Source organism: Stegodyphus dumicola, chromosome 7 (assembly GCF_044657685.1).
Source record: "Stegodyphus dumicola isolate Sdum_Otavi_A_Nest chromosome 7, ASM4465768v1".
NCBI lineage: Eukaryota > Metazoa > Arthropoda > Arachnida > Araneae > Eresidae > Stegodyphus > Stegodyphus dumicola.
Window position 1 is genome coordinate 204,466,237 of NC_140774.1, and position 20,130 is coordinate 204,486,366.

At 34.1% G+C, this 20,130-nt stretch overlaps 1 protein-coding gene across 2 annotated transcripts in view; it reads left to right on the forward strand.

The window, feature by feature from the left end:
* The first annotated feature begins 348 nt into the window (after positions 1–348).
* Positions 349–20,130, forward strand: part of LOC118202889 (peroxynitrite isomerase THAP4-like) — a 45,205-nt gene continuing 25,423 nt past the window's right edge. For both annotated transcript variants that reach the window (XM_035375105.2, XM_035375107.2), the window contains exons 1-2: positions 349–492; positions 16,791–16,952. In XM_035375105.2, coding sequence (XP_035230996.1) covers positions 488–492; positions 16,791–16,952 — 167 coding nt within the window. In that variant the 5' untranslated portion in view covers positions 349–487. The remainder of the gene's footprint in view (positions 493–16,790; positions 16,953–20,130) is intronic.

Here is a 20,130-nt window from a genome sequence, read left to right on the forward strand (position 1 = left end):
TGACTTCCGAGAGAGATAACCCAAACCATTATTCCACCACCTCTGTAACTGTTTCCAAAGTGTGGGATTGGTTGTATCTAGTGCGTTATTCTTTCCAGATCAGCTGATGGACTGAATCACTCTCCATTGTAAACTTGAAGTCGTCTGTGAAGAGAACATTGTTGACTGATCCAGGATTTGACGGACATTTTTTCGCGGGGGGGGTCATTTATAATTATTTTTATTATTACTTAAATTCTTTTAATAGTATATATAATAGAACTAACATTGCAATTGCGGGTAAACTGTAATTTTGCATTTTATTATTTATTTATTTGAAATGATATCTTTGGAAATGAATAAACCTCTACATATTAATAAACTAAAACTTCCACTACAGGTAGGCGGAAATTTAAGAAAGGGGAAGAGCAAAAGATTGTAAATATCTGTCACGATTTAAATTCTAACATTTAATAGCGTAGCTGAATCTAAACCAAGTATAAATATAATGAGGTAAAAGTCATTTTAAGCACTTGTCTATCTTTACGCATTGTATGTCTTCTTTGATCGACTTAATTTGAAAAAGATATGTTCATATAAAATCGTTTTAAAATATATATCTGTAACGTATTATATTTTTTCAAAAAGTATATAGGTTATTAATCTGAATAAGTTTTATGTAACTAGATTTCCTCATTATTTAAACAGATATCGTCGTCATTCTGAAAACAGTTTTCGAAACTTATGCACATCTGACCAATTCAAAAATAATGCAGTGGGTTAAACATTAAGATGATATTTTAAGCTTTTATTATATGTTACCCACACTAGATAACGTATGATAATTTTATTTATTGGCCAAAATTAGGCAGATGTTTAACTACCACTTTTGTTTTAATTCACAGTATTAATATTTTATTTTGAATATTATTTTAATTATACTTCATACTGGTAATGGGACTGTATTCAGAAATGTATGTATTGATATCATTACACCCCCAGGGGGTGCAGGAATGTATTTTGGGGGGTGCCGGAGAAAACCCTACCTAACCATAAAAATTATTAAATATCATTTATTAAATTTCTTATAATAAAATATTTGAAATCTGCAATAGTGTCCCTAATATTGAAGCTCATAAAAATGGGTAGCACCTAGTTCACTTATCGGCGAAAGACACAGGAAAGAGCCAGTGCTGATGGGCGTATACACTACGCTACGAAAAAGCATAAAACGCTACTAACGAAAGCGAACAGGCAGCTAGGTTATGGAGAAAAGAAAAAAACTTTGTGGGAATACAAGCGGAGAATGTTATCCCAGCTTGCGCATGCGCTGAGTTCAATATGTGCTACTCCAATGGAATCTAGGGATTCACAGATTTGTATCTGCATCTACTGCGCCTGTGTCAAGTTGAGTCAACTATTGAGTCTGTGACATGTGTATTGTGTATTCTGACTTGTCCAGAAACCTCTTAAGACTAATACATTCTTAATTGGCTGTTCAAGCTGAATAGGATTCAGTGATATTACAAACGTAAGAACATTATATATCTTATATTACATTATTTCTAAATAATTAAATCGATTATAGTGAATCCCACTATGTCAAAAAAAAAAAAAAAAAAAAAACAATGGAACGATAAGTATGCCGGTTATGGATTTACCTGCAGAACCGAAAAAGATGGCATGCAACGACCGCAATGCATCTTGTGTTCCAAGATATTTTTAAACAGCAATCTCAAACCATCAAAGTTATTAGAGCATTTCAACAATCTGCATGGTGGCAAAAAAGCGCATAGCATGAACAGCTTGAAGTCAAAGAAGGCTCGGTTTGATACCAGTGGAACTATTCTAAAATTGTGTGGACCAGCAATTCAGAAACCTTTATTAGAAGCGTCAGATCAAGTGGTATATTTATGTGCAAAAAAAAAAAAAAAAAAGAAACCTCACACGATCGCTGAAGAGTTGATTAAACCTTCTGCTTTAATTATTGCTAAAACAGTTTTAGATTCGGAAGCACATAAAAAAATGCAACAGATTCCATTATTGAATGATATTATACGATCGCGAATACAAGATCTCAATGAAGATATTTTAATGCAAGTAATTGAAGACATAAAAGTCAGTCCACTGAAAATAAGCATGCAGCTGGATGAGTCAACTGATGTTGATAATTGTAGCCAACTTTTGGTATTTGTCAGGTATGTGAAGGAAAAAGGGGTGATAGAAGAATTTCTGTTGGTTGATCTTTACATTATGGTAACTTGGCGTTTTTTTGACGAAAATTTGGCGACCAACTCTCCTACAGCAACCCTCTATTCTTTTTCCCCGCCGCCATTTTGTCTTCACGAAGTAAAGACATGTTTCTTTTCTTTTTATCTACTGAACACTTCTTCCAACAATCTACTAGCCAAATTACACTTATGCTAGAAATTTTCTCTAACAAAACTGCTTAATCATGACAAATATTCACTGCAAAATTGGGAAAAAGTGCACAATACCATACTCCTTACGCGTTTTTCAAAATAACACGTACACATAAACCATGTACACGCCGACTTATTTTTACTTAAAAAAACATCCCAGAATTACACAAAAATGGCATTGCGCACACTCTTCACTATATCCATGTACACTGCCTTATTTATTTTTTGCAATTTTCTGAATCTTCAAACCCGGTAAAAAGAACATATATGAAATTACCTGATCACGAAAAAGTTTATACCTTTTCCAAATATGAACATTTCCACATATAAAATAAATAAAATATCCAAAAACTTTTACCTCTAAATCATCTATTATATTATACACATCACCAACGAATTCATACCGTAAGCATTACAAATACTTAGTGTCAAATATTTAAATTATTTCCATGCACGTTTACTTCAACTTAAACGTATACCAAATTTCTACAAACATAAAATTCACAAAATAACTATCATTTAATTAAAATATCACTAAACCATGTACACGTCGACTTATTTTTACTTAAAAAAACATCCCAGAATTGCACAAAAATGGTATTGCGCACACTCTTCACTATATCCATGTACACTGCTTTTTTCTCATAAATTAGAAAAATTTCACGAAAATACATGACAATTTTCTGAATCTTTAAACCCGGTAAAAAGAACATATATGAAATTACCTGATCACGAAAAATTTTATACCCTTTCCAAATATGAACATTTCCACATATAAAATAAATAAAATATCCAAAAACTTTTACCTCTAAATCATCTATTATATTATACACGTCACCAACGAATTCATACCGCAAGCATTACAAATACTTAGTGTCAAATATTTAAATTATTTCCATGCACGTTTACTTCAACTTAAACGTATACCAAATTCTTACAAACATAAAATTCACAAAATAACTATCATTTAATTAAAATATCACTAAACCATGTACACATCGACTTATTTTTACTTAAAAAAAATCCCAGAATTGCACAAAAATGGCATTGTGCACACTCTTCACTATATCCATGTACACTGCTTTTTTCTCATAAATTAGAAAAATTTCACGAAAATGCATAACAATTTTCTGAATCTTTAAACCCAGTAAAAAGAACATATATGAAATTACCTGATCGCGAAAAAATACATACCCTTTCCACATATGAACATTTCCCGTATAAAATAAATAAAATATCCAAAAACTTTTACCTCTACATTATCTGTTATATTACAAAGGTCACTAACTAATTCATACCTTTACTTCATTACAAATGGTTACAAATACTTAGTGTCAAATATTTAAATTATTTCCATGCACGTTTACGCAAATTACTTTACTTCCACCTTACATTTAGAACAATGCATAAAAATAATATCCTCAAATAATTAAAAATACTAACTTACCTATTCTTCTTCAGAATCTTGATTACGTGTCCGATAAACTTTTCTTATTTCATCCGCTAAATAAAAAGCAAGCGTATGTGTGCCTGTTTCAGGATCTTTAAAATCATACTTATAGTTAACACCAAGGTACCAGGTAAAATAAATAACTTAATAAAACATCTTTACTTCTATCTCGCACAACCTTAAAGAAACACTTATTACTACTCCTTTCAATCCCACTAAATACCCATTTCGAATTCACTTTAGTTAGGGCCATGGGATCCAAAAATTAACGAACACTGTTTCACACAACACAGAATAAAGGCAAATACAAAATTTCCAGATTTTTTCCCGATTTCCCCCCTTTTCCGATTAAAGAACCGTAATTCGTCCATTAATATCACATGACATATCACATGATCTCTCATTTCCCTCACACAAAATAATGCGTAATCGGAACTGAGTACTGCTCACATTATTACCAAAGTCCCAGGTAGTAACCTTTATCGCCTCCAAAATGTCGCCAAACTACCAGTTACCATGAATGTGATTGGCTGAATATGCACTGATGGAGCTCTATCAATGTTAGGCAAAAATTCAGGATTTTTTTCACACGTGAAAAGAGAATTACCGAAAGTTATAATAATGCATTGCATGTTGCATCATCATGCACTTGCATCGAAAGCATTGCCAGAAAGTTTAAAACAACATTTAACTACAGCAGTAAATGTAGTAAAATACATCTGAGGGCGAGCGCTTAATCATCACATTTTTCGTGCATTTTGCGAAGATCACACTGAAATACGATGGTTATCTAAGGGTCGTATGCTTAACAGAGTTTTTGAATTACGTGAGGAAATTATCCAATTACTGACTAGTCAAAACTGTTATTTAATAAAAGATTTTGAGAGTAATGATGCAATGCTGAGGCTGGCCTACTTAGCAGACATATTTAGCCATTTAAATGAATTGAATCTATCAATGCAAGGATTTTGTATAAATATAATAATATCTAGTGAAAAATTATCTTCATGTATCGCAAAATTAGAAATTTGGACACGTCGAGTAGAAAAGGGGAATTTTACAGACTTTCCCTTGCTTGATTCTGTTATTGCGAAAAATGAAAAGAATACAATTATGCCCGACATTGTAATACATTTGAGACGATTGAGCAAATCATTCAATGGATATTTTTCTACCGGAAATATTACCAAAACTCAGAGATGGATACTGGATCCATTTCTATTTGACTTAAATTTGATGGATGATAGTGATCTAAAAAAAGATCAACTTATTGAAATGCGAGCAAGTGGACATGTTCAAATGGAATTGGAACAATTAGAATTGCAACAATTCTGGTGTTCACAGTTACAACGTTATCCAGAGTTGGCGAACGGAGCATTGCAGTTACTCTTACCCTTTGCTACCACCTACTTGTGTGAAATGGGATTTTCATCGCTTTTGCATATAAAAACTAAAGCGAGAAATCGCTTAAATGCAAGTGATGACTTACGCGTATGTTTTTCAAAAAAGGAACCTCTCTTCACCAGTATAATAATGAACAAACAACAACAGACTAGTCATTAATAAAATTAATATTGTTTTGTATTTATATAAAATGTACAATGTTTTTCAATAAACAATAAGTTTTGCAAAAAATGTATTTTTCTAGACTAAAAAAAATTAAAACACATTTTTCAATGGGGTGCGGAGATATATTTTCTGATTCAATGGGGTGCGACTCGCTAGAAAGGTTAAGAAACACTGATATAGGGCAATAGACTTAAATTTAATGATATAGAATCATTGATAGCATAGAACATAGAATTTTGGGAGAAAGTGCAAAATCGCCCACTGCTTCATGCATTTCTCAAAATTGCCCGCCATATAAGTGGACGATTCTGCATCAACTTGAAAATAACAAGTCAAAGAATTGCAAAAACTCGATATCTATGTACATATCGATCTATTTTTCACTTTAAAAAAAAAATGGAGAATTGCATAAACTTGGCATTGTGCACTCCCTTCACTTTGTCTATGTACACATCGATACGTACCATATAAGTGGGTGATTCTGCACTTTACTCGAAAGTTCAATCTGTAATCAACAGCAAACTTGGCAATCGAGATGGGTTAAAATAGTCATTTTTATGTCAGTTGACATGTATGGCCACAATTCACTTGGCACTCTAATCTTGCCTGTTCAAATAAATTTACAATTTTGATACTGTTGCAGTAGGCAGTATCATAGCAAGAATAAAAGTAGAAGTAAAAGGGCACAGCTATTCTAATATGACAGCTGATTCAGAGAAAGTTTCCGTTTAAGTTCCGAATTACCGTAATTTCCGGAAGAAAGGCCGCATCAGCGTAAACGCCGCACTCGAGAAAAATGGTGGGAAAAAAATTAAAATTACACAGAAACGCCGCAATAGATTAAATTGCGTGTGACATCGTCGTGGGGCGTATAGATGCAAGTCCTGATATATGACATACCAGTTAAGAAAAATGCATGAAATGAAACCATAACTAAAAAATAAATTAAAGGTAAGAAATGTATAGCTTCTGTGCCGTTTAGAGACATTTTCAAAAATTTTCTGCTCCCTTAAAAACTATCCAACAAGTACTTGTACCCAAACTGATGGGATCTGTATTTGGCAGAATGCCAAGAAAAATCCATTCATGCTGAAGGGGAAATACGTCAGAGTTCGTTATTGCGAGGCAGGTGGAATCGTGTCCGCCTTTGAAAAAAATTGCAGAAAAGGCAGGGGTGGGGAGAGGATAGGTACTGGAAGATTCATCGAATGGCAGAGGAGAGAGACTATTCAAACTGATGACATGGTTGATTTGAAAGGGGGAAGAATGTTATTTTTCTGAGATCTCATTTAGGGTGAATAAGGCATGTAGATCCGTTCGAGGGAAAGAATGTAAACAAAATAACGTTTGCAAAAAGCAACTAAGTGGTCTTTTGTGTGGGAACAGCACCAGTCTATGCACAATGACAAGGCCATCCAAACTATGTACAATGACCATCGTAGGAAATATTTTATTTTTAGTGCACCTAAACGCCGCACCCGCTGAAAATTTAAGTTTTTAAACACATAAACGCCGTGGCGTTTCTTCCGGAAATTACGGTAGCTATATCATCAGCGTTATACAAGTCATGATATGGATTGATCTACAAATGATGCAGTCCAGAAAAGGCATTACTTTTATTAAAATAGAGAGGAGGAATAAGGAGTTTTGCTAGTTTAAATTATAATTTTGAGATTTGCACATTTTTTATCTTACATATTCCTTTCTTTCAAAGAGAAAAAGGCTAGGTGACAGAAAAGTCTTTTTAGGAGATAAAATGCCGAACAGCTAGCAAATGAAGAGAAATAATTTGGGGTAAAGTGCAGAATTGCCTACTTATTTGTTTGGCGCTTTTTACAAGAGTAAGAAGAATTGGATTTTTGTCAATTTTCTCTAAGTGAAAATAAGTTGATGTGTACATGGATAAAGTCAAGGAACATTCCCTTCTATGATGTTATGTGAGCGGCTTGCACATGGCTGGTCGCTTCATGTTCAGACTTCCTTCGTAACACCAACTTCGTGAATGGTTGTTGTTGACACCAAGCTTCTGGTGGCTGCAACAAGGGAGGACCCGACTTGAGTCAAAGTTGTGGTTCTAATCCTTTGTGCAAATGACAACAAATATCTGTCATCAGTGCTAATTCTAGTGACCGGCTGTCCTTGTCTGAACCTCCTGGATGCTGAATCTATGGTTAGAAATTGTTGCTATGAATCTTAGAAGGAATTGCAATTAGCCATCTTGCCACATCTGTCTGACTCTGTACTGGCTCCAGTCTTCCAGCAGCTCTCCATTTTTGTGCAATTCTGGGATTAAGTGAAAATAGGTGTATATGTACGTGAATACCGAGTTTGTGCAGTTCTTAAAAACGTGCCAAGCAGTGGGCTATTCTGCACTTTCCCCATTATTTGAAAAAGAAAATTAAATTTTGTCCAAAATAGAGTTTTCACGTTGTATGGCAATTATAAAAATTTTTATACACCCATTACTTATTTTGAATAATCGCAAAAAATTTCAAAATTTCATAACTAGTTTTCATCATAATGGTTTAGATTTTAAAATGATTTATACTAGCATTACTAAATTATTTGTCCAACTCAAACATTCCCTTCTATGATGTTATGTGAGCGGCATGCACATTGGCTGGTCACCTCATGTTCAGACTTCCTTTGTAACACCAACTTCGTGAATGGTTGTTGTTGACACCAAGCTTCTGGTGGCTGCAACAAGGGAGGACCCGAGTTGAGTCAAAGTTGTGGTTCTAATCCTTTGTGCAAATGACAACAAATATCTGTCATCAGTGCTAATTCTAGTGACCAGCTGTCCTTGTCTGAACCTCCTGGATGCTGAATCTATGGTTAGAAATTGTTGCTATGAATCTTAGAAGGAATTGCAATTAGCCATCTTGCCACATCTGTCTGACTCTGTACTGGCTCCAGTCTTCCAGCAGCTCTCCATTACAGTTCTTTAGGCAAATGATGCCTGGTGGTCATTGTTACAATGTTGCTATCCCAGATTTTGGTACTGTTATGTTATTGGGACGGGGTTCAGAAATGTATGCATGTATATGTGGATGAATGTGTTTGTGTATCCATGTATATATGTGTGCACACATACATATGTATGCATGGAACTACTCTGATATGCGCCCTCAAGTCGCCAAATTTCTCCCCAAACATTTTTGGCGAGAAACTCCACGCTGCCATATTACTATCTAAATTTTTTGTCTACATTTCAAACTTTAAGCCTAAAATGTCTCCAAAAACGTGGATTTCGCACATACAAAAACCACGTTTTGAACACACAATTTAAGTTGAAAATCTGAAACAAAAATAAAAAATTTAGATAGCAAAAACATTTTGACAAGAATCAATGTACACAGCGATATGTTTTAACTTAAAAAAACATCTACGAAAGGCACAATCTAGGCAACGAATGGATCTATGAACTATGCACACCTCACTTTAATAAATTAACATAATAAATTTCAAAGAATACCATGTACACAGTATCCTGTCTAAAAAAAAAATCTACGAATTGCACTATTTAGGCAATGAAAGAATCTACGAACTACTCACGCCTCGCTTTAATAAATTAACATAGCAATAAATTTCAAAGAATACCATGTACACAGTGTTCTCTTTAAACTTTAAAAAACATCTACAAATTGCACAATCTAGACACTACGCACTAATCAACAAAATAAACTAAAATAAATTTCAAACAATTCAAAAAAACAACAATAATGACAGAAATTCATACTAAAAAAACAACGAACATAACATTCTACAAAATAAGAACAAGAATAAAATAAAGTGCACTTACCATGAATTAATGCTTTTTTGAGCAGCAGAAATACCAGTTTTATACCACCTTTAACATGCCGCCACGTAATAACTATCATATTTACATGACAGCCAGACACACTATCCAGAAAATTCATACTATGGTTCACAAATAAATAAAATCACAAATCCCTACTTCTATCTTGGACAGCCACTAAACATAATCACCCAGATCCTCTTTCCACTCCTCCAAACACCCACTGCCCCTCAACAGGATGGCCACAATAATATTTCCTTTTGCCGAACTTCAATTCAACAACTTCCACCATTTTATCTTTTCCCGCTATCTTCTCAGACACAGACGCGAACCAACAAGCTCCAGCGAAAGATTTTTCAACGTCAACAGGGTTGCCATACAACATGCAATCGCACCAAAAACCAGCACAGAACACATATCGCCACATTTGGCAAAATTAGAGCGTATATCAGAGTTGTACCGTATGCATGTACATACATACGTACATTTCTGAATCCGGTCCTGGTAACAGAAGAGTCTTATCTCAGTATCGCAGGAAAAGTTGCAGGCTTGTTCTCAAACATGCAATTTTATGCTCCTCACAAATGACGTATTTCGATTGCTGTGCCACTAATTTGCATACTCAGTTTTACTCAGCAACTCTTTTTTGACAAGAAATTCAAAAATTTATATGAATCTGCTTATTTTTGAGCAAGTTACTGCTATTTTTGTGATTTGTCCTTAATTAAGTATATTTACAAAATTATTGCAGTTACATTGTACCTTGTTTAACATTTTCCACTCTCTCAGAACTGAAACTTTTGGTTTAATTATATATGGGCAGTGTAGTGCTCTCTAACTTTTTCGGCAACATCTGCAAATGAAGAATGTAATTTTCTCATTTATCATATTTTATTACAGCAAGAATTAGTTAAAAAACAAAATATTCATAGTTTCTGTAAGCAAAATACATTTTTCAACAAAATTGAATAGTGTAATAATATTTTGCTTGCATAAATACGTATGTATTTTAGTTAAAAGGAAACAATGAAATTTTTGTGTGTGTTTATCGAATTGCAAATTGAATTTTTTTTTCAATTTTTGTTGTTAAAAAATTATTTATTGACTAGATTCAGTTATATTAATATCAATGATATGGTAACACCCTGCATTTCCATAGTTGAAAATTCAGAAAATTATCTGGAAAGGCATCACATACACATCATCACATTTTTAAAAAGTTTGTTTGCATTTTTGGATCCATGAAAACTGAGGTACTAAGTCAGCAGGTAAATAGTAGTTAGGCCTGTTTTTTTACAATTAGGTATGTTTCCAATATAAATTAACACTAAAAAAGAGTATTAAACTGCCTTTTTTTTAAAAGGAAAGTGATTTTGTTTGCTCAACTGAGTGTTTGTTTGCTGCTAAATTTTGCTGTGTGATGACAATATGAGAATGTTAAATCATGAAGACAGAGGGATGAAATATTTTGTGTGCTTCAACAGAAGAAAAATGGTTGATATATGAAAACATGGTTCCCACCATTCAGAAGTTATTTTAAATAATTTTGCAAAGGAACTGCATAAGAAGTGTCTACCAGTGAATGATGAAATAATTCAAATTAACCCTTTGACGCACGTGATATTATTTTTATAATTTTTTTAACTAAAAACTCTAGAAATTGAATATTATGGTACTAGAGACAAAAAATATATGAATTAAAAAAATTCTACTCTTGCCCATTGCTTTGTGCGTGGTGGTCACACTGTGAAACCACCGTGCATCTAGGACTTTGAAACTTACCTGGGTAGTAGGGGGGGGGGAAACTTACCTTTCTCCGTGCACATTTCCAATAAATGACAAAATTTACGAATTAAAAAAAAATGCATGTAAGAATTGCATAATATATATATTTTTTACATTATTTTACAAACTAAATTGTCAGAAAAAATTAAAAAATAAAAATTTATGTAATTTTACTATAGCAGTGAAAGTATATGTACCTACATAATAAGGACGTTTGGCTACATAGATTAAAAAACTCAGTAAAATAAGGATATAAAAAGAGTGTTTTTTTTTTTAATTTCAAGGAACAAATATTTTTTGTGACACTGTTCAAAGCATGTTTTGTGTTTTTGGTACATGCATAGATCCACATTGCATGTTTCGCACATGTATCTTCTTCTATGATGTTTCTTCCTTGTGCTACAAAATGTACACTGATTGGATCTAAATTTCACTGGTATATGTCCAGCGTTATTTAGTTTCTTTTCATCTGGCACATGAAATTTGTGGTTTTTTTATGTTAATAAGGGGGGGGGCTTGGTCTTTTTGGTTTTGGTATGGATCATTTGTTTCCCATCCATACTTATTTTATTCATATTTCATCTCAAAATATTCAGAAAATATTTTTAATTACAGCAAAGTATACTTACATTAAATTTAAATCACAGGAAATAATTTATAAAATCGCAATACTAGCTTGGGGAGCAAGTGTGTTGAGGTCAGAGAAAAGTCTCTGGAAAAGAAAGACTTTTTTACTGGACAGGTGCATGTATTGTTTAGTAATAAAATAACTCTGTGATTTCAAAACCCCTTATCTATATCTGGGTAAAAATAAGCATTCCTATTTGAGAAGCAAGCAAACGCCATTGTGAAGAGCAGTGATTTCAAGGCGCGATCACCGAGCCTCTAGAGCATTGTGACACAATGCTCTAGTGGGGCAGTGGTCGCACCCTGAAACCACAAAGCAAATGCCATACATATAGAGGGTTTTTTAATATATGAAGTTTAATTATTGCTATTTTTTATTGTTTATGATAGAAATCGTGATGTGCTATGAATAACTTTTGAAATTTAAAGTTGTTTATTTTAATAAAAGGAAGTTATTTTGTCTCATTGAAAACGAATTTTAAAAGGTGTGCGATTTGAAGTACTAAGAGCTAAAACATGCATGATTCTGTAGTCATTTTGTGCTATTTAGAGGTAAAAGATCAGTAATGAATTGATTTTCACTCAAAAATTACAGAATCAAGAGGAGAAAAAATTCAAAAATTGGTGGTTTCAAGGCGCGACCACCGCGCGTCAAAGGGTAAAGGCTCATGAAACTGCTCAGGAGCAAAAGAATCACCAGTTTCCAAGACCAGCTGGTATTCCACCAGCAAATCAAAAAGCACAACAATGGTTCTCAACTGTTTTGTCCCATTTACCATTTCTAGATGATCATTCACCTCCCCCCCTTTCTAAAACTCAAAAATGCATATACACTTAATAAATTTAGACTTTTTTAATGTGCTTTATAAATTAAACAAGAAAAAGTATAGAAAATGTTGATAAATATCAAAACTTGAATAACGATAGTTTTTTTTTTTTTTTTTTATTTATTCACTAACTAAAATTAAATACAAGTAAATAAAAGGCTGACCTGAAACTATGAAATTCATCCCTGTTTGAGAACCCCCTGCATTAGTTTTATTATTATTATTATTTACAGTAAAAAATATCAGTACAGAACTTGCTAGAAAAATTGGGGGGGGGGGAATCTGAAAGTTTTAGATTTTAAATTACATCCAAAAGGGGCACATTTTAGCGTTTTGTGTGTTACCTTCATTTATTAAATGTCATGTTCTTTGCACTTAACCATAAAATTTAGTTCAACAGCAATGTCGCAAAATAATTTAAAATGAATATATCTTTAGAATTTCCGATACACAGTTCCACGCGCTGTAGATACACTGCTCGACATTGAAAATGCAACACCAAGAAGGAGTGGTCAGAAAGTGATGAAATTTGGAAAAAAGAGGGAAACAGCAAGCAGCAGTAAGTGATCGTTATTTCAAAATGATAGTCAGAATACAGAGCGAGAATGGCATCATCTCAGTAGGATGTAGGACCACCGTGGACAGCAATGCACGAAGAAACATGTCTAGGCATAGAGTCAATAAGAGTACCGATGGTGTCCTGAGGGATGGTTCTCCATTCCCTTTCAACTATTTGCCACAGTTCGTCTTCTGAACGAGGCAGGGGCAGGGTCTGCAAACGGCGTCCAATCACATTCCACTCGTGTTCGATTGGTGACAGGTCAGGAGAGTATGGTGGCCAGGGAAGCATTTGTATACCTTGCAGAGCATGTTGGCAGATGCGAGAACTTTGTGGTCAGGCACTATCCTGCTGAAAAATTGCATTAGGCAGCCCCTGAAGGTAGGGGATTGCCACCGGCTGCAGTACAGTATCCAAGTATCGTTGGTCCATCATAGTGCCCTGAATATGAACTAGAAGTGACCTGGAATCGTAGGCAATAATGCCCCAAACCATTATGCCCTGTTGTCGCACGGTGGGGCGTTCCACCGTTACTGCCGGGTTAGATCTGTCTCCACGTCGACGCCACACGTCTATGCGGCGACTGTCACTGGATAAACAGAAGCGGGACTCATTTGAGAACACGACGTTTCACCATTCTGTCATCCACATCACTCCAATCTGGCACCATTCTGAACGTTGGCGTCTATGCTGTGGTGTCAATGGCAGTCTTCTTAACGGGCGCCATGAGTGCAGGCCACATTCGACCAATCGACGGGAAATGGTTCTGGTTGACATGGGAACATCCAGGGTATCTTGCACATAATGCAGAATAATGGTACAAGTGACTTGCGGGACCGACACAGCTTGTCGGTGGATGTGTCGACCGACGCGTGTTGACGTCACTCTGGCTGCACCTGCATCCCTCCTTCTTCCCACATTTCCTTGTTCCATCCATGTTTGCCATAGCCGATGCACCGTGCTCGCATCCATGTGGGTATCAGCTGCGATTTGGCGTAAGGACCAACCCGCCCTTCTCAGTTCGATCACTATACCCCTCGTAAAATTGTCTATCTGCTGGAAGTGCTTTCATTGATGACGGCCTGGCATTCTCTCCTATTACACATATCCTCCTAAACAAAAAACAACTTTCTTCGATAATTCGTCTGGCAGAAATAACGACACGAATATTACCCATTCTGCACATCACTTCCCTTATATCTTACTTCGCGTGCGTCGGAGAGTTGCGCATTTCACATCATTTGCATAACTCAGTGACGTGCGTCTCTCTAAAATTTGCATAAATTTCTGACCACTCCTTCTTGGTGTTGCATTTTCAATATTGAGCAGTGTAAAAAGGTTTTTGGTTAGAGTAGACTGAAGGGTACCCCTTGTATTATCACGAAGTTGTTGTTTCATTTATTGCCAAGTTGTTGTTTCGTTTATCACCAAGTTGTTTTATTTATCGTAACCTGAGTAGTTGAACGTTTCGTAAATATACTTTTACCTAGAATTGGGTGCTTCTTTGACTTTTTAAGTGAAAATATATTGATGAGTTACATGGACAGTGTGCAGTGCCAAGTTTGTGCAATTCTGTGATATTTGTTTTAAGTGAAAATAGGTCGACGTGTACATAGATAAAGTTAAGGGAGTGTGCAATGCTTAGTTTGTGCAATTCTGTGATTTTTTTAAAACTGAAAATAGGTCAATGTGTACATGGATACCGAGTTTGTGCGATTCTTTGAGTTGTTATTTTGTCTTTGTGTAGTGTGATTTTTTGCACTAAAATCTCTGCTGCACAAAGCCAAAATAACAAGTCAAAGAACTGCACAAACTCTGTATCCATGTACCGCCAAAAATTTTCGAATAGGGGTACCATAAATATACTTTTACCAGGTTCCCCCCCCCCCGTATAGTATTGCCATTGCTCGCTTTTAAATCATTGAGAGTTTGTTAATCAAAAATTTGTTAAAGTTTTCAGAATATGAAATTGATAATAAAACAAATTTCAAATTTGGGCTTTCAGATGCCCATATTCGCAGTAGGATTAACGTCATTCAAAGTTGGATGGCTCTAGGTACCGTTGTTTTATCACAGTGCTAGAAATATAGGCACATTTATGCAGATTCTTCATTATTTAATTTCTTTAAATATAATGCAGGACTCTAACATTTGGTGTCAACACTTTTAAAAGTGATATGCTGTTTATAGTGATTTGTCGCAAAACGGAAACTATAGTCCTTCAGGGACAAAGCACCTTTGGACTAAAAACAGTGCTTTGTAATGATGCATGGTGTATTGAAAAGAACTGTCTTTCCAGTCAGAGAGAAAATCTTATATATTTTGATATGCCAGAAAATTGCATAATAGAAAAAGATTAAACAACTTCCATAAAGCATTGTATGCTTGAGTGAAAATTGATTACTGTAATGGAATGATTTGAGTTGGTATGGTATCTTAACACACTGATGCCCGCCTAACCCACCGGTGGGTCATACTTGTCTGTTCTGTGGGGCGGCCTGACCCACCCGTGGGTCATAGTTGTCTGTTCTGTGGAGTGGCATGACTTACCGATGAGTCATGCTTGTATAATAAAACAAATTTCAAATTTGGGCTTTCAGATGCTGAAACTGAAAGTTACTGAAAGATGGATGATGTAAAATGTATATAAAAAAATACTAAATTATGCTTGTATATCAAAAAATGAAATTATTATATTATAAAATATAATAATAATCTAATTTTATAATTCTAATTTATAATTTTATAATTTGGCACCCCACAAAATTAACCGCTAATTCAAGCGCTGCTGCACGAAATGAACAATGAATATCTGTGCCGCCGTCAACATGTTAATGAAATTTCCTTGTCATTCTTAGGTGGACCTTATAACAGATATAATAGAAAGAAAAGGTAAACAAATTTGGGTATTGTTCCCCTGGAGGCAGATTTTCATAAAGCTATTCTACGACATTTTGAGAGAGAGTATGCTAATTGGGTTGCCAGAAAAATCAGATGCTCATACCTATATGTTAGTTTATTCAAATGTGGTGATAGATTATTGACATATGGAAGAATACTCTTAGGGAAGATGTCATTGGTGTGTTTAAAAAATGTTAGATCTCGAGTGTGTTTAGAACACAATGTAATGGAAAAGAGCACCAGAGATTCACGTAACAGTGAATCTGACTTGCATAAGAAAAGTAACTGAATATTTAAATGGGACAAAATTTATTACTCACATTTGATTAATAAGTTTTCGTTTTTATTTCTTTTTGTTTTCAGATGTTGGTTTAGGATGAAATGAATGTTGTATCTAAAAATATCTTGCTTTGAATTTAAGAAAAGAAATTATTTTATTTGTTTAAAATGATATTTTAATCTCTTTTCAACAAAAACTGATCTAATGGAATGTTTTTAGATATTTTCACTTATATTAAGTGAGAATTTAACATATATGGGGAAGAATGTTTTTATAAAACAGTTTGCAACATAAAGTTTATTAATTTATGTTTGTCTAACAGTATAGGCCTGTGTGTGTGTTGTACACATTCATCAAAATCAGTATAATAATTTCTTTTAATTTATAAAAATATGTAAATTTATCTTTAAATGCTATTTAAATCTACTAAAAAAAAGACTTAGAATTAAACTAACAACAGGTTTAATTTTGCTTAAGAACCAGTGATCCTAACAACTGAAACTGTATGTAAAATGTGTATATTTATCGTCTGCATTTGAAATGTAGTTGATGTATTTAGTCATCTAAAAATTAATATAAATTTTGTTCTAGTTCTTCAGATTCATATCACTCTGCCATATCTCCACTCTCCTGGTTATTTGGTAACTGGGAAGCAGTAGAAGCGGAAGTTTCTTATCCGACAATGGATACTTTAAAATATGAAGAATTGCTCGAATTCCAGCCAGTGTCTTTGCAGCCAGTTATTCAGTACAAGTAAAGTAATTTTGTTATTTTATATAAAATAATTTTAACAAAATTCCCTATACTAAAAATTTTAAAGCATAGTAAAACCTCTCATTTAAGAACACCTCTTGATACCCTAAATGAGAGTACTCCATTAGAGATGTCAAAAAGTTTTGAAGTCTACTTTTGTCATACGTAATTAAAATTTTTAGGTACTTTTCCATTTTGCTGGCGCAGGCGATAAAGTCGCCTACAATGGTACAACTGATGCCAAACAGAATATCTTCGCTGGTAACCTATTACGCCTCATTTTCAAAACAAGTCATAGCTGTTTCTTATCAGATTGATTGCTTCTTTCAATACTGGCATACATTTACATAGAATTTTTACCCAGATAGTTTAATTTTATGCTCTAAGGCCATTTGCGATAATTAAGTCAATTAGGATGTAATCACACCACTCACCCGAAGGTGAAAATATAGAAAAGGCACAGTCAAAGTTTAAATTCATTAATTCTAATGAGAATGCACTAGTGAAGTAAAGTACTGCGGTTTTACATAATTTGTGAGTAAGGTATTCGTACGAATTCAAATATTTCTTTCACTTATATTCCAAATTAAGATTTGACTTGAAATTAATGTAGATAATTACTGAGAGAATTAGATTTTTGTAGTGTAGTTTATGTTAGATGAGGTCACTTGGGGTAATGTTCTACGAACCGGCGAATCAGGCTGTTGAACCATAAAAGCATAGTAAATTCTTAAATTAATGTCTTTTTACAAATTTATTGTCTTTTATTAGCTTTTTACAAAATTTTAAATAATATTAAAATGTTTATGCCTTCAAAATAAAAAATTGCTAGGAACTAACATTTGTTAAAATTTTTTATGCGTATACTGTATGTTGTCGCTAATAAAGTCTGCTTGTCGAGATTTGCACCGGCGAAACGGAAAAGTACCAATTTTTATTATTCCAAAGGAGCAATTTGCCCAGAAGTACTATTAATTTCATTTTGGCATTTTGCGTTGCTTCACTAAAAGCGGCGTTTCACTTTTCAAATGCCATAAAATATTATCGCCCTGTATTATATTATTTAAAGAAATTAAATAATGAAGAATCTGCATGAATGTATGTATGTTTCTCATGTTGTGATAAAACAACTTGTGTAGCTTGCGATATTCAGCTTCTGCTGAGGATAAAGAAACACAAGTTTGTTTTCTTGAAAACCATGAAATACAGTTTTTTTCTAATAAAATAACACTTCCTGATGTAGATTTTCTATCTTAAATATCTTGTCCCCAATCAGTATCTGAATAAACTATAATATTAGGTTCTTCACTCGACGAAATTTGTAAGGATAGATTCTTTGTCGTGTTTAAGTATCTAATGATTCTTTTAACAGCATTCCAGTCCTTTTGACGTGGATTATTACACCTTCTGCTGAGTATGCGAGTTGAAGCTGTGATATCTGGTCTTATGATAGACGATATATACAAGAGACTTCCAATAGCTTGGTGGAATTTATCATTTGAAGTTAGGAGATTTTCTTCCTTGTTTTAGGTTATAATAGTTTATTTCCATTGGTGTGCTAGCGGGTTTTGCTTCTTCAAGTTGAAATTGCTTGACAAGTTGATTTATTTTATTTTTCTATGATAAGAGATAACTTCCATCTTCCTTGCGATTTATTTCCATGCCTAAGAAATATTTAGCTTCACCAAGATGCATTATTTGGTAACGTTTCTTTAAATCATTAATTGTTTGAAGAATTAGTCCTTCTTCTGTAGAACTTATTAGGATGTCATCAACATACACTATTAAATTAATTCTTTTATCACAAACCACTTTTATGAAAAGACATGGATCTGCTTTGCTTTGACTGAACCCAAGATTCTTCAATGTATTTTCAATTTCTGCATTTCAGCTCCTAGCTGCTTGTTTGAGACCATAAATCGACTTCTGTAATTTACAAACTTTATGTCTTTCTTCCGGAACCACGAATCCTTCTGGTTGTTCCATATATATTTCTTCATTTAAGTTGCCATACAAAAAAGCTGTTTTAACATCTAGTTGATGTACCTTGGCATTATTATACGCTGCCCATGCTAAGAAAACTCTTATCGTAGTGTGTTTCACTACTGGTAAAAACGTTTCATCATAATCACTGCCATATTTTTGAGTAAATCCTTTGGCTACTAAGCGTGCTTTGTATTTTATATTTTTACCAGTTTCATCATATTTTGTATTAAACACCCATTTGCTGCCTACTGCATGTTTTCCTGGTGGTAATTCTGTTAAGTGTATAGGTTTCATTTTCTTTTAGAGAACGTATTTCTTCTTGCATAGCCTTGATCCAAGCTTCTTGTTCACTTGGTAAGTTTAGAATTTCTTCAAAGCTTTCTGAATCTTTATTTTTAGGTAAGATTGATTCTTCGTCTTCTGCTTTATAAGAGAATCTTTCCGGTGGGACTCCTTTGGTTGATCTGCTAGAAACCCTTTTTTCTACATTTTCTTTACATTTAATTAACTCTTCAGAACTTTCTGAATCTTCTGTAAAATCATCGCCAAGAGATGTTTCTTCATCTTCTTACGAGTTATTGAAGTGAATTAATTCTAAATCTTCGGCATTATTTTCTGCATGTTTGTCAGATAAAGACGCGTTTTCTGAAAATTTAACAGTTCTACTTACTATTATTTTCCTTCCACCTACATAAATCCTGTATCCCTTACTTCGTAAATCGTATCCTACGAATATTCCTTCTTCAGCTTTGTTGTCGAATTTACGCCGTTTTTGTTTGTTCACATAATAAAATGCTTTACAGCCAAATACTCGTAAGTGACTTAAGTTTGGTTTTCACTGCCATATTCCACAATTTATATGGTGTTCTATCTGTGGCTTTAGTTGGTAACCTATTTTGAAGATATGAGGCAGTAGCTGCTGCTTCAGCCCAGAATCCTTTCGGTAATTTAGAGTTTATTAGCATAGCTTTTGTCATTTCGGTACAACTCTAATATACGCCCTAATTTCACCAAATGTGGCGATATGTGTTCTGCGCTGGTTTTTGGCGCGATTGCGTGTTCTATGGCAACCCTGTTGACGTTGAAAAATCTTTCGCAGGAGCTCTTTGGTTTCTCCTCTGTGTCTGAGAAGATGGGAGGGAAAGATAAAATGGTAGTTGTTGAATTGAAGTTCGGCAAAAGGAAATATGAT